This window comes from Phyllobates terribilis, unplaced genomic scaffold (genome assembly GCF_046119375.1).
Source record: "Phyllobates terribilis strain yellow unplaced genomic scaffold, ASM4611937v1 Scaffold_2__4_contigs__length_985480577, whole genome shotgun sequence".
In the NCBI taxonomy this organism is placed as follows: domain Eukaryota; kingdom Metazoa; phylum Chordata; class Amphibia; order Anura; family Dendrobatidae; genus Phyllobates; species Phyllobates terribilis.
The window spans coordinates 100,787,569-100,805,905 of NW_027362762.1; the positions used below are offsets into that span (position 1 = coordinate 100,787,569).

General features: G+C 43.1%; 1 protein-coding gene across 1 annotated transcript in view; it reads left to right on the forward strand.

The window, feature by feature from the left end:
• Positions 1 to 1,790: 1,790 nt before the first annotated feature.
• RNF17 (ring finger protein 17) overlaps positions 1,791 to 18,337 on the forward strand; it is a 211,207-nt gene continuing 194,660 nt past the window's right edge. The window contains exons 1-7 of the mRNA XM_073669012.1: positions 1,791 to 1,907; positions 2,130 to 2,203; positions 6,248 to 6,322; positions 9,092 to 9,417; positions 9,644 to 9,706; positions 15,333 to 15,413; positions 15,541 to 15,702. Of these exons, the coding sequence (XP_073525113.1) occupies positions 1,791 to 1,907; positions 2,130 to 2,203; positions 6,248 to 6,322; positions 9,092 to 9,417; positions 9,644 to 9,706; positions 15,333 to 15,413; positions 15,541 to 15,702 (898 nt within the window). The remainder of the gene's footprint in view (positions 1,908 to 2,129; positions 2,204 to 6,247; positions 6,323 to 9,091; positions 9,418 to 9,643; positions 9,707 to 15,332; positions 15,414 to 15,540; positions 15,703 to 18,337) is intronic.

Below are 18,337 nucleotides of genomic sequence, written 5' to 3' on the forward strand. Positions count from 1 at the left end.
ATAATAATAAAAAAAAGTCACTGTTCGCTGATGGGACTTGAACCCAAAATTCTGTGTCCAGAAACCAGTGCACTAACCACTGAGCTTTTAACTCAGTTGAATAAAACCTAGGAGTTCTATTTGGTTATATGATTTTCAGTGCAAACCTGCTTGAAACTCATTGGGACTTATGCACAGACTGCAAGCAAGCCAAATTCAAATGTTTGATTTTGATGTGTGAGTCTGATGTGTGACTTTCTTCAAACATCCGAATCATAATGACTTTTAGTCCCCATGAGTATTTTCATGGTTGATCTCATAAGACAAGAAAAGTTGCCAGTTACTATCACTTGACTGGATAGCTCAATGGTAAGGCATCAGCCTCTGAACCTACAGTGTCATGGTTCAAATCCCAGTAGAAATTTACTTTTAATATCTCACATTCTGATTGCCATCCTGACGTGTGAAGAGTTCCAGAAACACTGTCTGTTTGCATGGTAAATTACATAGCCAAAGTAAATTGTGAGGCAATAATTTACAACATATCTATTTCCAAGTGACTGTACATTTGCATAATTTCTTAAAGGGGTCTAATGATAAAATTTCTCTATTGTCAATTTTTCTTTCCATCCACCCAAGAACTGGCTGCAAACTCCCAATTTACTTTTGCTATGTAATTATTATTATATATCACTACCTAATTAATGAACCTACAGTTTAATGGTAATGCATCTGTATCACATAGTTTTGGTTTGAAAGGATAATAATAATAGTAATAATAATAATACATTATTACTAATAATAATAAGGTGAGTGTCCTTACTGGGACTTGAAACCAAAAGCATATGTTTCGCAGTCAGCACACTTACCAGTTAAATTGAAATAATTTAATTTAATTACCATTAAAGAAAAGTAGGCATTTTACTTGGTTATGTTATTTCCAGTGTAATCAGGACTTTCACACAGACATTGTCCAAACCAAATTCAAATAATGTATGAGTTTGATACCTGACTTTCATCACAAATCAAAATCAAAAGGACTTCCAGACACCATGAGTATTCTACTACTACTACTACTATTACTACTACTACTACTACTATTACTACTACTACTACTACTATTACTACTACTATTACTATTACTACTATTACTATTACTACTATTACTACTATTACTACTACTACTATTACTACTATTACTACTACTACTACTACTACTACTACTACTACTACTACTACTATTTAGCCTCAAACTGACATAATTCTGATGTTTGATTTTGATATGTGATCATGTCCTAAAATGGACACTGTACTCTTGGACTCTTTCAGGTGAACAGAGGCCTGTGGAACTCTTGATATATAGGTAGTGAAGAGCATAGGACTATAACATCATGTGCACAAGTTCTTGGCATTTACAGGAGAGTTATTTAGATGTGTTTTGTCCGATTTTTTTCCTAGGGAATCTGATGTACTTACAGAAATAAAAGCAATGAATGAAATGAATGCTGTGGATCTGAAGAATGCTTTGAAGGATATAGAGAAGCAGATAGAATATTTGCAGGCCAGAATTCACTTTGCCGAAGGGGTACCGCAATCCCCATTAGTGACAGAGTACTATGTTCTAAGCCAGGTAAGTACATTTTTAAAGGTACAAGTTTTTGTTTTATTGTACCATATAGATTCCATTTAACATCTAGAAAAGTTATAAGATTTTAAGACCTCCTAGGTCTCGACTGAGAATTCAACTTGTACTGACCAGATAACTGTATGACCCACTTTCCCTTCTCTATGGAGATGCTTTACTATTAGCCATGATACCTGTTGGTCATCACTTTGGCAGCACAGACCGGCGCCTTAAGAGATTGATAACTGAATTTAACAGGTTAACAGCCGGGGGCAGAGCTCCAATCCACTCGCTGTTGTTAGAGGTACATGATGGCTGATTAAATCAGCCATCATGTGCGGGAGAAGATGTGAACTCTGCATGTAAGTCCACATCAAAGGCAGGGACATGACATGTGGTGTAAGTTTACATCCTATCTCGTGACGGGGTTAATTTAAACTCCAAAATAACCTAATTGCTGTATTAGGCAATGTGCTGTTTTTTTATAACATGCCCTTTTTTATCTTGTATTATGACTGTTTTTCAGCTTGTTGCAGATCTTAAAAAGAAGATTCAGAATGAAGGTGCACTTGACTCTCTAATAGATTCTCCCGATATAAGGTAGATTTTTTTTCAGCTTAAAATTTAAAGAGTCGACATATATATATATATATATATATATATAATATTATATATTTTTGCATCCTTTGTATTCAATGATTGAAGTAAAACTGGGGAAATCACAGTTGTTACTACAAAGGGGAATCCTGTTGTAACTACTGATGGACATCATATACAGTATACCACAATAGTGAATACATCAATCACAACACTGAAGATATGACACTTTAGTCCAATGTAAACTAGTCATTGTATAGCTTTATAACAGTGTAAATTTAGTGTGCCCTTTAAATAAGTCAACACAGTGATTAATGGTTAAACCTCTGGCAACAAAAGTGAGTACATCCCTAAGTAAAAATGGCCAAATTGTGCCCAATTAGCCATGTTTCTTGGTCACTGGAAGGTCATCATGGCGCCTCATTGCAAAGAACTCTCTGAGGATCTGAAAAAAAGAATTGTTGCTCTACATAAAGATGGCCTAGACTATAAAAAGATTGCCAACACCCTGCAACCGAGCTGCAGCACAGTGGCCAAGACCATACAGCAGTTTAACAAGACAGGTTCCACTTAGAACAGGCCTCGCCATGGTCGACCAAAGAAGTTGAGTGCACGTACTCTGCGTCATATCCATAGGTTGTCTTTTCAAAATAGATATGAGTGCTGCCAGTATTGCTGCAGAGGTTAAAGGGGTGGGAGTGTCAGTCTGTCAGTGCTCAGACCATACGCCGCACACTGCATCAAATTGGTTTGTATGGCTGTCGTCCCAGAAGGAAGCCTCCTATAAAGATGATGCACAAGAAAGCCCGCAAACAGTTTGCTGAAGACAAGCAGACTAAGGACTTGGATTACTGGAACCATGTCCTGTGGTCTAATGAGACCAAGATAAACTACTTTGGTTCAGATGGTGTCAAACGTGTGTGGCGGCAATCAGATGAGGAGTACAAAGACAAGTTTGTCATGCCTACAGTCAAGCATGGTGGTGGGAGTGTCATGGTTTGGGGCTGCATGAGTGCTGCTGGATGTGGGGAGCTACAGTTCATTGAGTGAACCATGAATGCCAACAGGTACTGTGACATACTGAAGCAGAGCATGATCCTCTCCCTTTCGAAACTGTTCCACAGGACAGTATTCCAACATAACGACCCCAAACAAACTCCAAGATGACTACTGCCTTGCTAAAGAAGAACAAACTGAGGTAGCCGTTCAGCTGGAAGATTCGCGCACATGCCAGCAACATCGGCACCTACCTGTCCCAACTGAGAAGTCTGCGCTCAACCGGCTGTAGTTGAGCTGGAGTGTGAGAGATTGGAGGGGAGTGAGTGCAGCATGGATGAGTGGCCAGAACCCCTTCAGTCTTGTAACGTATGTACAGCTGGGACCTCAGAGCTGCATCCTGATGGTGGGACTACTATATGGGATATTTTCACAGCTGTCATATAATAGCTACCTACTACACTGTCCACTCATATGGGTGGTCTGAAAGAGGATGTATGTATGATCCTTTAAGATGTCAGTAAAGTTAAAGGGGTATTCCCTTCTCCAATATCCTATCCCAATATGTAGCAGGTGTAATAATATTATCAAATGTTTCCATTGGAGAGGGGAATAAATCCACTGCCACTTGAAAAAAATGGGATCTCAAGAAATGTGTCTGATAATGACAAGGTCAATGACTTTGACAACAGATTGTGTAAAAATAACATCAGAGACCTCCTGCTTCTACATAGAGCTTAGAAGGATTCAGCTGGTCAGTTTCTAATCACGTGATGTCATAGACCTAATGAGAAAGAGAAGAATTAGCTGGGTAGAAGGCAAAATGAGCAATTTACACAGTGCCATATAATATCACTGCAATATATTAACGGGATAAAAACACTGATAGGGTTAAAGAAGCACTCCTCCTATCGGCAGAAGGTTAAGTTCACGTGACTATTTTGTCGGAGTGCTGTCCATGAAAAAACTGACATCACTTAGACCAATGTTATTCAACTAGAGTGTTCAGATCTGTCCCAAGTTTGACTGTGAGGAAAAAAACTAAATAAACTGAGGCTTAGACTCATTTCTTTCGTATTTTGGATGAGAACTACCTGCCTATTCAAGTCTATAGCTGCACGAAAAAAATTCTGAACCCATTCGGATCAACTGTGCAGCATCCAATTTTCACAGATTCATTTCTTTTAGGCCTCTTTCATACGACTGTGTTTCCAGTACATGTGGTGACCTTTTTCAACACGTACTGGAGACACACACACGCAGACCCATTCAAATCTATGGGTCTGCGCACATGTCAGTGTGTGTCCACGGACCGTGTGTCCATGTGCTCCACACGCGGACATGTCCCTATTTTTGTGGATGCGCAGTCTGCAAAAGTGTCTCATGCTGAACACACACGGATGACATCTGTTTGTCATCAGTGTGATACGTACCGACGCCTGAGAATCAGCGCTACAGTTAGTGCTGCTCCCAAGTGCTGGGTGCTGAACGCTGCCCTCCTCATGGTTCCTGCCGGCGCTGCAAAGGACAATGATAAGGGTAGTAGTAGTAGTCTTTTCCCACAGTGTCCCCATGTGAAAATAAGAATAAAATAATAAATTCCATATACTCACCTGTCTGGAGATGTCCCCCACTGTAATCTGCTGACGCCAGAAGGGGGGGATGAGCTGAGCTGAGCTCAGGAGCTGTGTCTGTCACTCACTGAGCGCAGCTCATTCTCCCCAGCGTCAGTGTGATCCTGATGCGGCACACAGGCAGTACACGGTTGACACAAGGGACACTGATATGGACGTGTGAAACCAGCCTTAATCTGTATTTTGTCTTGGAAATTTTAAGAACTGCTGAAGAACAGACTCCATACGGACAATTCAGATGAAAATCGCCCATATTTCCTGGACGAAAATGAGGATTATTTTATATATTGTGTGAACTTAGGCCAAGACTTATAGCATCCTGTTAGCTTATATGCTGAGTTTACACGACCGTATAAAAAAATCATCTGAATTTCATATAGATATAGCTGGCGATTTTTCATCTCAATTGTCAACCGTATGCAATCCACATGGCGTCCAATTTTATATATCCGCAGTTTGCAATTCTCAACATAGGAAACTGTATTTGGTCTTGTAAACCTTACAATGAATCTGAAAATCAGATGTTGTACAGCTGATCTATATGGAATCTGTTTTTTTATTTTTTTGTTTTCTTGTGCATCAATAAACTGACACAGAAGCTCGTGCCTTCTGCTGTTCTATATTTTTTTTTCCATGCGCATATTCAGGCCGTGAATAACACAGTTCCTAGTGATGTTTATTTTTTTTTATGGACGGCACTCAGACCGAAAATACGGTCTCATGAACCCAGCCTAAGGCTATGTTCACACGTAGAGGTTTTTTTTTTCTGCAGCAAAAGCAGGTTTTGCTCATTTTTTTTTTCTCATTTTTGCTGCATTATTTTCTTTTTCTACTGCTTTTTTTTTTTTTTTACTGCGGTTTTGTCAGTGTTCATTTGTCTCTTGTGCATGCTGATAAAGTTTAGTGCAGAAAAAAAATAACCTAGTTCAACTTCAGGTTTTGCACCAAAAACACAGCAAAATTTGATACCTGCAATTTTTGCAGCGTTTTTACACTGCCATTGTTTTCTATGGGTGAAAAATGCTGAAAGAAGTGACATGCTGGATCTTGCAAAAATGTAGCTCTTTGACAAAACAGTCAGGAAAAAAAAGGTGTGCATGAGATTTCTGAAATCTCATAGACTTTGCTGATGCTGTAAAACCCAGCTGAAAATTTGCATGTAAAAAGCTGACAAAACGCCACATGTGAACATGGCCTTAGAGTAATTATTTGACTGTATTACCATGTAGTTTCCACAGTGTCTGACCACAGTATTTAAGGGGTTAAACAGCTATCTCCTATCCTGACTGTTGGAGCAAAGCTGTGATGTTCTATATATCGCATTGCAAAATTCCACACATATTCTATGCATGGTGCTTGTTGCCAAGAGATTGCAAAAGTCAAGTACTTTATTATAATTAACTTTACACTCTTTTAGGTTCACTATAGATCTAGACACAATACTGAAAACCGTCGACAATCTTGGAATGGTTTTCACTGTCGGCAGTGCTACGTAAGTGCAATTTCTACATTCATATATACCATGTGTCCTATATCCGTGATGGCGACCCTTTTAGAGACCGCATGCCCAAACTGAAACTCTTAAACCCACTTATTTATTGAAAAATGCCAACACAGCAATTTAAAATGAATACTGAGGTTTTAGTTTAGAACAAACAACTCATTCAGAGAGCAGGCAAGGCCAACAGAATAAACAGGCATATCAGAGAGCAGGCAGGGCCAACAGAATAAACAGGCATATCAGAGAGCAGGCAGGGGCAACACTGAGCAGGCATATCAGAGATCAGGCAGGGGCAACACTGAGCAGGCATATCAGAGAGCAGGCAGGGGCAACACTGAGCAGGCATATCAGAGAGCAGGCAGGGGCAACACTGAGCAGGCATAGAGAGCAGGCAGGGCCAACAGAATAAACAGGCATATCAGAGAGCAGGCAGGGGCAACACTGAGCAGGCATATCAGAGAGCAGGCAGGGGCAACACTGAGCAGGCATAGAGAGCAGGCAGGGCAACAGAATAAACAGGCATCAGAGAGCAGGCAGGGGCAACACTGAGCAGGCATATCAGAGAGCAGGCAGGGGCAACACTGAGCAGGCATATCAGAGAGCAGGCAGGGGCAACATTGAGCAGGCATATCAGAGAGCAGGCAGGGGCAATAGAGAGGAGGCAAGAGAACAGGAGGAGGTGTGGGCGACAGAACAGGCGGGGGCAACTAAGTGCAGCCACAGAGAGGAGCAGGGTACCAGACTGACAATATAAAGAGCAGTAAAGTGCAGGCTGAGGAGAGACAGTGGTAAATTGCAAAATCAAGAAAGAGAAGAGATAGCAGAAAGCCAGGTAGTGAGTGTTGAGAGCAGGGCTGTGGAGTCAGTAAGCCAAACCTCCGACTCCTCAATTTCCATGACACCGAATCTCTCATACATGGCTCATGTTTAAGTGATAAATTTACTGTATCACAGATTCATCTCAGCTAAAAGTCTAGACCCTTAGATCAGGGATAGGACAGACATTTATAGGACATTTCAGAACTTTCCCAAATTCTTATGAAAAAATATTCCACACAAACTGCATTGATTTACTGTACCCAATTTATTATATATTTTAGGAGTCGGTCCATTTTATACAGACTCCGACTCCACAGTCCTGGTTGAGAGGAAATAGAGAGAGAGCAGAGGGGTGACAGGCAGAACCCAGTGCCAGGCAGAACCCAGTGCCAGGCAGGGAGAGGGTCCATAATGTGATCCCCAGTGCTGAGCAGGTCAGGTTGCTGACAGTCCATGGTCTCTGTCTGTGTACGGTAGACTGCTGTGCTGACTTTGGTATTGATAATACACAGTGGACCTACACCAGCAGATGACATGGCTCCCCAAACCATCACTGATTGTAGAAACTTCACACTAGACCTCAAGCAGCTTGGATTGTGGCCTCTCCACTCTTCCTCCAGACTCTGGGACCTTGATTTCCAAATAAAAATTGGAACTTTGGGACCTCGTGGAGTGTGTCAGTGACTGCCTTCTGGACATCTGTCAAGTCAGCAGTCTTCCCTATGATTGTGGAGCCTAGTGAAACAGACTAAGGGAGCTTTTTAAACGCTTAGGAAGCCTTTGCAGGTGTTGTTTGTCAATTATTTTAATTTACTGAGAATAATGATTTTTGTGTTTTCATTGGCTGTAAGCCATAATCATCAACATTAACAGAAATAAGCGCTTGAAATAGGTCACTCTGTAATGACATATATAATATATATATGAGTTTCACATTTTGTCTTGAAGAACTGAAATAAATTAACTTTTTGATGATATTCTAACTTTGTGAGATGCACCTGTATATTTCCCCAGGCACATGCTGCTCTTGTCTTCAGTGGACGCCCGCCCCATCCTCCTCAGAGGTCGTGTTCCACTGCCCACAGTGCACCCAGGAGCACCTGGCCGCCTGCCCCACAGCCTCCTCCAGCCCCAACAGTGTGGAGCTGGTGCAGGCTGCAGCTCCGTGTGCACCCGGCTGGAGGGGAAATCGTGCGGGATGTACACTGCACTGCCGAACTGCACTGCTGCCGCCCCAATGTTGGGGCTGAGGCGATGGCGTGTGTGCCCACAGGGAAGGGCTCTGCATGCCCCACGTTCGCTACCACTGTCCTATATCATCGCTGTATTGCTTAGGCATGTATAAGAAATGCGGTGTTTATAGTTCAGTGTCAGAATGAAAAAGTAGATCTAATAAATTAGTTTCTTAAAGTAGCAATACAAATTTTCAAAAACGCGCTTTTACACATTTTTTTTTTCTCTTGTAAGCCATTCTTGGAATGCTCTTCTTACTTACTATATTGTAGGCTTACACCTGGTCAATATTCTTGTAGCACAACTCTTACAGGTTTCACTGAGAAGAAGTCTGAATACAGGTTGGCTTCCAAATTGTCTCCTCAGTTATATAAAGTCACTTTCCATGTCACCTTTTCTACTGTTTAAGGAGTTTTTGTTTCGTCTTAAGAGGTATGATTATATACTGTATAATCGGTGTGCGCCTCTACAGCGCCTCCATGCTTTTCCTTTTTTTTAGTTGTGTACATGTAAGTTATTTTTTAAAGGTTGGAGAACACCACCTGAGTTTTTTTTTTTTTTTTTTTTTTTTTTTTTTTTTTTTTACAAAATTAGATGCGTTTTTAGCAGCAGCCAGTGTGTGATTATGTATTCTGCTTTTCCTATTATTTTTGTGGAGCTCTGTATTGTTGTGTATATTGTTTTGACAGTACACTTATTCTCTTATAGATGCCAAACCACACCCAATACGATTGTGGCATTCAAGAAAAATCCTTCTTTAAATGTGACGACTGAAGACAGAAACACTAACACTGGCGGGCAACTTAAAGCTTGCACCAAAGGTTTTATTTTTGAACATTGTGAGTTTGATTTTGAATGTATGAAACTGGATGATCATATAAAGAACACAAGCAAATCGCTCGCTTTACAAAATTACCATCATAAAGGTCCCTTTCAAGAACCCAGTCCAATTTTACTGAAGAATAATGCCTTGGCACAATATGCGAGTAGCCCTGATGTCATCATAGAAGAAATTATTGAGGAAGACCAACCTTGTAAGTGTGGCGTCTCTTTTCTATTTCTTTTCCTAAACTTTGGAGGGAGTTGTGCTTTTCAGTGAGGTCATACTCGACAGAGAGGCTTGTAGAGTTAACCTATTTGTAAGAACTGAAAAATGTATTATCGGAAGAAATAACCTGTTATAGAGTTCTACCATCTGTTGTCTAAAGGTCTATAACCCCTAACTACTTACTATAACAAATACTATTCATGTTGTTCTAGGTGAGCTTCCACCTCAGAATAATAAAGCACTTTGCTATGTTAAAGGAAAACCTTTGAAGAACGGTAAGGAATAAAGATTTCCTACCTGGTAGATATGTTTAATGTTCAATCCTCTGAACCTGTACTGTCTCTGTGTAATATACCTTCCTTAGCTGCTGGCTGTTAACCTTCAGATTTCTGTCTACAGTCTTAAAGTAAACCTGTTATTTTGAAAATGATGTATGATGTGCAGGCAGGACGTTATAAAGCAGGAGCTTCTGATCAGATTGATATACGTTTTTGTGGGGAAAAGGTTCAGTATAACTTGTACACTGCTCAAAAAATTAAAGGGAACATTCAAATAACACATCCTAGATCTGAATGAATGAAATATTCTCATTGAATACTTTGTTCTGTACAAAGTTGAATGTGCTGACAACAAAATCACACAAAAAGCATCAATGGAAATCAAATTTATTAACCAATGGAGGCCTGGATTTGGAGTCACCCCCAAAATTAAAGTGGAAAAACACAATACAGGCTGATGCAACTTTGATGTAATGTCCTTAAAACAAGTCAAAATGGGGCTCAGTATTGTGTGTGGCCTCCACATGCCTGTATGACCTCCCTATAACGCCTGGGAATGCTCCTGATGAGGTTGCAGATGGTCTCCTGTGGGATCTCCTCCCAGACCTGGACTAAAGCATCCGCCAACTCCTGGACAGTCTGTGGTGCAACGTGACGGTGGATGGAGCGAGACGTGATGTCCCAGATATGCTCAATCGGATTCAGGTCTGGGGAACGGGCGGGCCAGTCCATAGCTTCAATGCCTTCATCTTGCAGGAACTGCTGACACACTCCAGCCACATGAGGTGTGGCATTGTCCTGCATTAGGAGGAACCCAGGGCCAACCGCACCAGCATATGGTCTCACAAGGGGTCTGAGGTTCTCATCTCGGTACCTAATGGCAGTCAGGCTACCTCTGGCGAGCACATGGAGGGCTGTGTGGCCCTCCAAAGAAATGCCACTCCACACCATTACTGACCCACTGCCAAAACGGTCATGCTGAAGGATGTTGCAGGCAGTAGATCGCTCTCCACGGTGTCTACAGACTCTGTCACGTCTGTCACATGTGCTCAGTATGAACCTGCTTTCATCTGTGAAGAGCACAGGGCACCAGTGGCGACTTTGTCAATCCTGGTGTTCTGTGGCAAATGCAAAGCGTCCTGCACGGTGTTGGGCTGTGAGCCCAACCCCCATCTGTGGACGTCGGGCCCTCATACCACCCTCATGGAGTCGGTTTCTAACCGTTTGTGCAGACACATGCACATTTGTGGCCTGCTGGAGGCCATTTTGCAGGGCTCTGGCAGTGCTCCTCCTGTTCCTCCTTGCACAAAGGCGGAGGTAACGGTCCGGCTGCTGGGTTGTTGCCCTCCTACGGCCCCCTCCACGTCTCCTGGTGTACTGGACTGTCTCCTGGTAGCGCCTCCAGCCTCTGGACACTACCCTGACAGACACAGAAAACCTTCTGGCCACAGCTCGCATTGATGTGCCATCCTGGATGAGCTGCACTACCTGAGCAACTTCTGTGGTTTGTAGAGTCCGTCTCATGCTACCACAAGTGTGAAAGCAAAACCAACATTCAAAAGTGACCAAAACATCAGCCAGAAAGCATTGGTACTGAGATGTGGTCTGTGGTCCCCACCTGCAGAACCACTCCTTTTTTGAGGGTGTCTTGATAATTGCCAATAATTTCCATCTATTGTCTATTCCATTTGCACAGCAGCATGTGAAATTGATTGTCAATCAGTGTTGCTTCCTAAAGGCCCCGTCACACTAAGCGATATCGCTAGCGAGATCGCTGCTGTGTCACGGTTTTGGTGACTCACCAGCGATGTCGCTGTGTGTGACACTTTGCAGCGATCAGGCCCCTGCTGTGAGGTCGCTGATCGTTGCAAAGTGTCCTGGACCATTTTTTGGTCGTTGGCCTCCCGCTGGCCAGCACACATCGCTGTGTGTGACCAGCGGGACCAACGATCTGGCTGGTAACCATGGTAAATATCGGGTTACTAGGGGCACGCGCGCACTTAGTAACCCGCTGTTTACCATAGATACCACTCTGCTACGGTGAGCGGAGGCTCCAGCGCACCGTAGCAGAGTGGTATCCATGGTAAACAGCGGGTTACTAGGGGCACACGTGCACTTAGTAACCCGATATTTACCATAGTTACCAGCCTGCTCCTGCTTAAGCAGCAGGCTGGGAACGGGAGCAGGACATCGTGGAACGATTCTTTCCACGATATCGCTGCTCCCCTCATCGCTGGTGAGCCTGCCTGTTTGACAGCTCACCAGCGATGTATTAGCGATGCAGCAACGATCCCTGACAGGTCGTATCGTTGTCGGGATCGCTGCTGCATCACTTAGTGTGACGGGGCCTTAAGTGGACATGTTGATTATACAGAAGTGTTATTGACTTGGAGTTATATTCTGTTGTTTAAGTCTTCCCTTTATTTTTTTGAGCAGTGTATTTTATTCATCGAAATCCCTGGGGTTTGTATGCATGTGTCAAGTGGGCAGTGCTATTTAGTGATGGACAATCTTCCCTGTATGATTGTCCAATCGCAGTCAAGCACAGAGTAGGACCGCCCAATGGACTCCTATGCATACAAACACCGGATATTTCAATGAATAAAACACAAGTTCAATTGAATCTTTACCAGCAGACCTAAATATCATTCTGCTCCGCTTCTTCTTTAGATCAGGCTGTCCTCGGATCGGACTGCATGTGAAACTTGACAGGTTCCCTTTAAATTCTTATGATATCATTGAGGATCACAGGAAAACTGGTGTAGATGTCTTACATTTTAGAGGGGAGACGCTTTAGAGGAGTCGACAAACACTTGTACCCAGGCGTCACCCCTTATAAGCATGTTGCTGATCGCTGGATAATCTAGAAAGGAGTGATTTAGATAATTTATGCCGGCTTGAAAATTATAGTTATGTGCAGCACTTGACTTCAAGTAAACCGGTAACATTCTGTAGTATGGAGACAAAATGATTGCATTAACGATCATTCTGTTTCCATTGGTATTCATTGGCCTGTATAAATAGGCCAGTAAATGAGCGTGGGATGGACCAACTCTCCTCAGCTAGACCTCCAAGGTATCACATTTCGCCATCCTCAGGATAAGCTGGCTTCTTTCAGAGGAACATTCTGATTCTCCACCCATCTCCCTCTGCACTTGCATGTGAGATCTGGAGCATATATAATCTCCTCATTTGAGGCCTTATACGACTTTCATCTGCACCCCTGTGGACCTTGCTTGGAATCCTTTGCCACGTCGGACTTCAGGCTGGCAGCTCTGCCCCTGAGACAGTCTTAGCTGTGCTTAGGTAGGTAATGCTGTTATTGAGTGAGGGCACCCCATTCATCAAGGCACCGTGTCTGGTGTGTCTCAGGAGTTATTAGGAAGTGTTTCTGTGAATCCTTTCTAAACGCAGGGAATCTCCTGACACTTTGACTGCTCTTGCAGGGTTGATTAGCTGCAGTTTTTGGTTCAAGGAGTGGGCAGCCAATTCCATTTAGAGGTGGTCCTCTTACTGTTGAGTCTTCTTTTTTTTCCCCGGCTCCTGTCTCATTGGTTTGCGTTTTACAAATTTAACGAAGCAACTGATGACAAGCGCTTTCACTTGCCATCGAGCAAACCTAGCCGAAGGTTTCATTCTTTTCGTCGTTTCTTGAACTCTCTACCCAGATCAGCAGGACTCTTAAAAGAAAGAAACAAAAATCTTGACCTTTCTGATGACCCCACTCTCAGTCAGCTGCTACTGGAGCTTACTTGGATTAGGGACAGGCTCCTTCTCTATCATAATGGTAAGAATTACCACATCTTTAAAGCTTTGGTCACAGCGATAAAATATAGGGAAACTCACCTGAAAGATGTCCCAAATATTCTGCTGTAACCCTCAGTAGGATGAAGCAATCTTAGCCACAATAATACACTACGTATCTTCAGTTATTTGTTTTCGATTGCGTTACATGCATTTTTTGCCAGACACACTTTGATGCGGCACTCCATGTTTCTGAATGTATCGGCAAGTATATCTGTGGTAGGAGGTGGCGTGAAAGGTTTCGGGGTGTTGTTGGGACTGAAATTTCACTTTGGATGTTTTCCAATAAATCTTCCACAGTGGAAGGCTTGTGCTGATAAACTTTCCCTTTGCTCATACCTCTAAGGAGAAGGTTTGGTGGTGTCAGATCCTGCCACAAGAGCACCTGTGAAGTTAACCTGTTGACATAAAAGGACTCAATTTCTGTCATGCTCTTTGCCGATGTGTAACACCTTTCTTCATCTGACTGGAATTAACCCACCGTTAACTCATAATCATCGGTGTTCACGGTGGTATCAAAGAAAATTGGACTTATAATGCACAACTGAGGCATCTCGTTTACTATACGCCAACTGTTTGACCATGGAGTGGTTTTTGGTGATTGGCGAAAGGATTTTCATTGACCCACAAATGGCTGCGCCTCACCCAAAAACCATATGATGTACAATAGTGTTTTGTTGTTCCACACAAGCGCCTGGAACCAGTGACTGTATCAGTGACTCTTCTCCACACCACTAGCTTTTAGCTCCTGAACGACGGTGACACGAAAAAACGTATTCAATTTTTCCCTTCTTGCAGCTCTTTGATATGTTGTATAAGATCTCTGTCCTGTACTACGCATCTCGTCTCAGAGGTTTTGTAGTCGACTGCTCCACACATTATCAATTGCGTCTTGTAAAATTTTCGGGCCACTTCAACCGTGAGAAGGGATCTTGTTCTTTCCATTTTCCAAACCAAATTCTGAATAACACTCTTTGAAGACACATCTGAAACACCATGTTTCTTCCTAAATTCCCTCTGACATTGCTTAAACAAATTGGTGACCCAATAGCTTCACACCATGAAAACGTGCTTCTCAATACTGTACATCACCATCCTGATGAGAAGTTTAGTGACTTTGTGAAGGGTTACGGGGGTATGCACCTGCAAGTCACCATTGAAGTTTAGACATTGCAACGACTGTTTGGTGCCTTCCTCCGACTAGTGCCTTCGCTCTGACGCGGGAGCATCCTGGCTTGCTTGAAGCTCTATTTTCAGACGAGCACATTGCTTGTTATTTTGTTCAGATTTCTTCGTCCTAGCAACAGATTTTACAGAACATTAGCGTGAATCTCCCTGTACAACTTCTTACTGTGACACCAAAATGTTTTTGTTTTTTTTCATCGCCATTTTTTCCTCCAAGTCAACCTTACAGTGCCTCTGGCTTTTTTTTTTTTTAACCTGTGGATTCCCTCATCTCTCAAAGAGTAATTCCATGGGAATGATTCTGTTTTTTTTTTTCTTTTTAAACTTTTTGTGATTTCCAAAAGGGGAAGGGTCAGTCAATCCCATTGTGACTTGAAAATGGCATAATTCAAAACTACAACTCGTCCTGCAAGAAACAAACTATCATACACCTGTGTGGACCGGAAATAAATAAGTTGTGGCTCTTGGTAGATGAAGAGGAAAAAAAACAATGGTGAAAAAAAAGGAAAAAACGAAAAGTTGGCTGTGGAGGGAATGGGTTAAAGGTGTAATGCAAATCGTTTGTATGAAAGTTTTAACACTTTATGTAATTCTGCACACGATTATTCATTTTATTCTTAAATTCCATTTACAGAAAGGACAGGCTGTAGGCCCAAGAAGTTCAAGGAGGGTCAGAAGATGAAGGGCGCCTGTGCTCCGTTTTGTCAAAAGACATGTGGGTCCATTTTAATTCTTCTCTTCCTGTCTATAATATTGATCACATTTTTAGAATTCACTTGCACCACTTTATTGTAAAAACTGTTACTTTTTTTTTTCTCCTAATATATATATATTTTTTTTAGCAGCCTCACAGGAACTTGTATACCTAAGTCAGCTGACAAATCCCTGCAACTTTTATATCCACTATTTCACCCAGAAAAGGCAGATCATCATGCTTGAACGGATGCTGACTACGCTTAGTCAGACGTGCAGCCATTGTTGCCCTACTGACGTGTTGCAGCTAGGTACTTAAAAAATATATACTATATATAACTGGTACAAGTGTTACAGTTTTTGTTGACTTACATTTAGCCTCTTGAATTGGTTCCGATATCTTTTTACCATTATTCACAGATATTGAAATGTTGAGGTAGTAGAATTAAAAGCAAATTAAACCTCCATAGTGATGTGTCAGATGGTGTATGAGCCAAGCTTAGAGCCAAAATAACAAGAATATTGTTAGTTCATCAATGTTGGCCCATTCACTGATCAGCTAGTTAAAGGAGAGCAATGCACCAGCTCTGAAAGCTGCATTGTGACCTTACATGGTTCCACAGTTCTCTTTCAATCGCTTGAATGGTCTGACATGCACAGATCATTGTGCAGGAAGGGGGAGTAAGTGAGCTGTGACCACCATTTACAGTGACTGGTGAATTCTACATTATTAATGTGTAGATGTTAAAAAGAACCTTTCACCATTTTTAGAATGTTGATCAAGCCGGCTCATGATAAAAAGACTACAGAGCTAAATTAAATGTAGTTTTTTTAATTTCTTTTCTCTGATGCAAAGATATTGGCTAATAAGGTTTAAATTCTAATTTACGCTAAGGCCGCGGGGCTGTTAGCAGAGGTTCTTCTCTGAGGGCGATTACTTTTTCCCCTGCTTGACAATGGCTAATCACCAGCAGCAAGTGTCATGTTGAGGAAACCAAAGAACACCCCCACAAGCAGTATCAGACCTCCTGATTTAATGACATACATTTAATGACGCACAGCCCTGCTCTCCTCACTGATCTCACTTCCGGCATCTGTTGTGCATAGTAGAGCTGAGCTGTGTTTCATTACAAACACCTATTACAGCTCTCCTCTCACATCGCTGTCAGTTTTATTCCCATTCCACCTCTCACCCCACCCTTTTTTGCCATGGGATGAAAGCTGCAAGAGGTGTTTTGTAATGAGACACAGCTCTGCTCTACGCCACACAATAGATGTCATCAGTGAGTTCACAGATGAGAGAAGGCCTCTGTGGCAGCTACATATCTCACAGGAGAAATCTCGGTCTGACCTTCTCTGGTGGCGTGTTTTTTTTTTTTTTTTTTGTCTCCCTGCATGACACCTCCTGCTTATAATTGGTCAACAGCAAGCAGAGGAAAAGTACTGCCCCCCCACCTAAAAGGACTGATCTCTGCTAATGCTCCCTTGCTCTTAGCCTAAATTAAAATCTAAACTTTACTTTCTAATATCTCCGCAAACAAGGGAGAAATATGAAAAAATGTGTTTTTTTCAGCTCCGCAGCCACCTCTTTAACTTTCATTGTAATCCAGCAAGTGAAGATAATGAGATAACTACTAAAAAGTGATCTTTGCAGAACAAAGTGTCAGTCTGTTATTATGCTTGGTGGCCAAATTGTAAAGTTTCTGAATGCTGTGATCCAAGCGGGATTGTATGTGCCATCTTTTGCAAAATGTTGAACCTCTTTAATTTTTATTTCAGCAGCAGAAGGGAAGGAAGGGAGACACAAATCCATTACTAGTGGGTAGGCGGAGCCCCACAGGATAGTTCACCTCAGATTTATAAAAAGTGACGACCGGCCCCTCCAGCTTAGGCTCCTCCTACTCCCATGTTCCTCAGTCTGAAATTTGAGGTCGCAGAGGATAGTCGCTGCCTTACCAGCTCCTCAGAAGATTTTCTTATTTTTATTCCGGAGACCTGGACCCCCCGTGGTCTAGGGGTCTCAGGGGGTCTCCGCTGCTGGGACCCCTGACCCTCCCCTGGCAGATCTGCGTACCCCCTAAGGAGGTCCCCGCAGAACCCTGCTGGCCCCGGGGGATACAGGGCGCTCCCTGGCGGAGACGCACACCGCTCGTGTGGGGTCCCTGCGCACTCCGCCATGGGGGGGAGCAAGGGCCACGGCGCCACACATCCCTGGGGGTCCCTATGGCGCTCAGCTGGGTAAGTGCTCTTATTGAGTGCTTTCAACGGCTGCTGTGGCAGCCGCTGTCACTGTATATGTCTTTTGCGGTGACTGCTATTATTTTCTGGCTTGCAGGGATTTCTCCTCTGCATGCAGCGTTTGATCCTCGGCTGGCAGGGGAGCAGGGACGGAGGATTCGCGCGGTCCGTTTGTAGCTCGGCGGGGGGCGTGGCTTAGCGTCTCTCTGCTGTCGGTCTTCTTAGCTCGTGACAGGAAGTGCCTGGAAAGCGCGCGCTGGAGATGTCCCAGCCCCTTCTTCTTCCGGCCAGCGTCCATCCTCGTGCAGCGTCTCCTACTCCCTGCTCCCCGCTCTCAGCACACCGAGAAGAGCAGTCTCTACGCCAGCTGGTGAGTCTCTCCTGCCTTTTAGGCAGAAAGTTCCTTCTTTGGTATTACAGCGCAGAGCACTTTCCTTATGTCCTAGGCTGACAGGGTGTGCTGTATACGGCGCTGCTACTTCCCTGCTGAGATGGCTCTGACGCACACCTCACAAAAAGGGTAGTGCGGATCAGTAGCATTAACCCCTTCTGAACGGGGTCTGGCCCATCAGGCTGTTAACCCTCTCTGGAGGTGCACCCTTCTGGGATCAGAGGGTGCTTCTCTCTAGTCTGTTAGGTTAACTTTTGCCCTGCAGGCCGCTGGTGTAGCTTTTCTCCTTCTAAGGAGGAGCTTTAACCCTTCAGTGC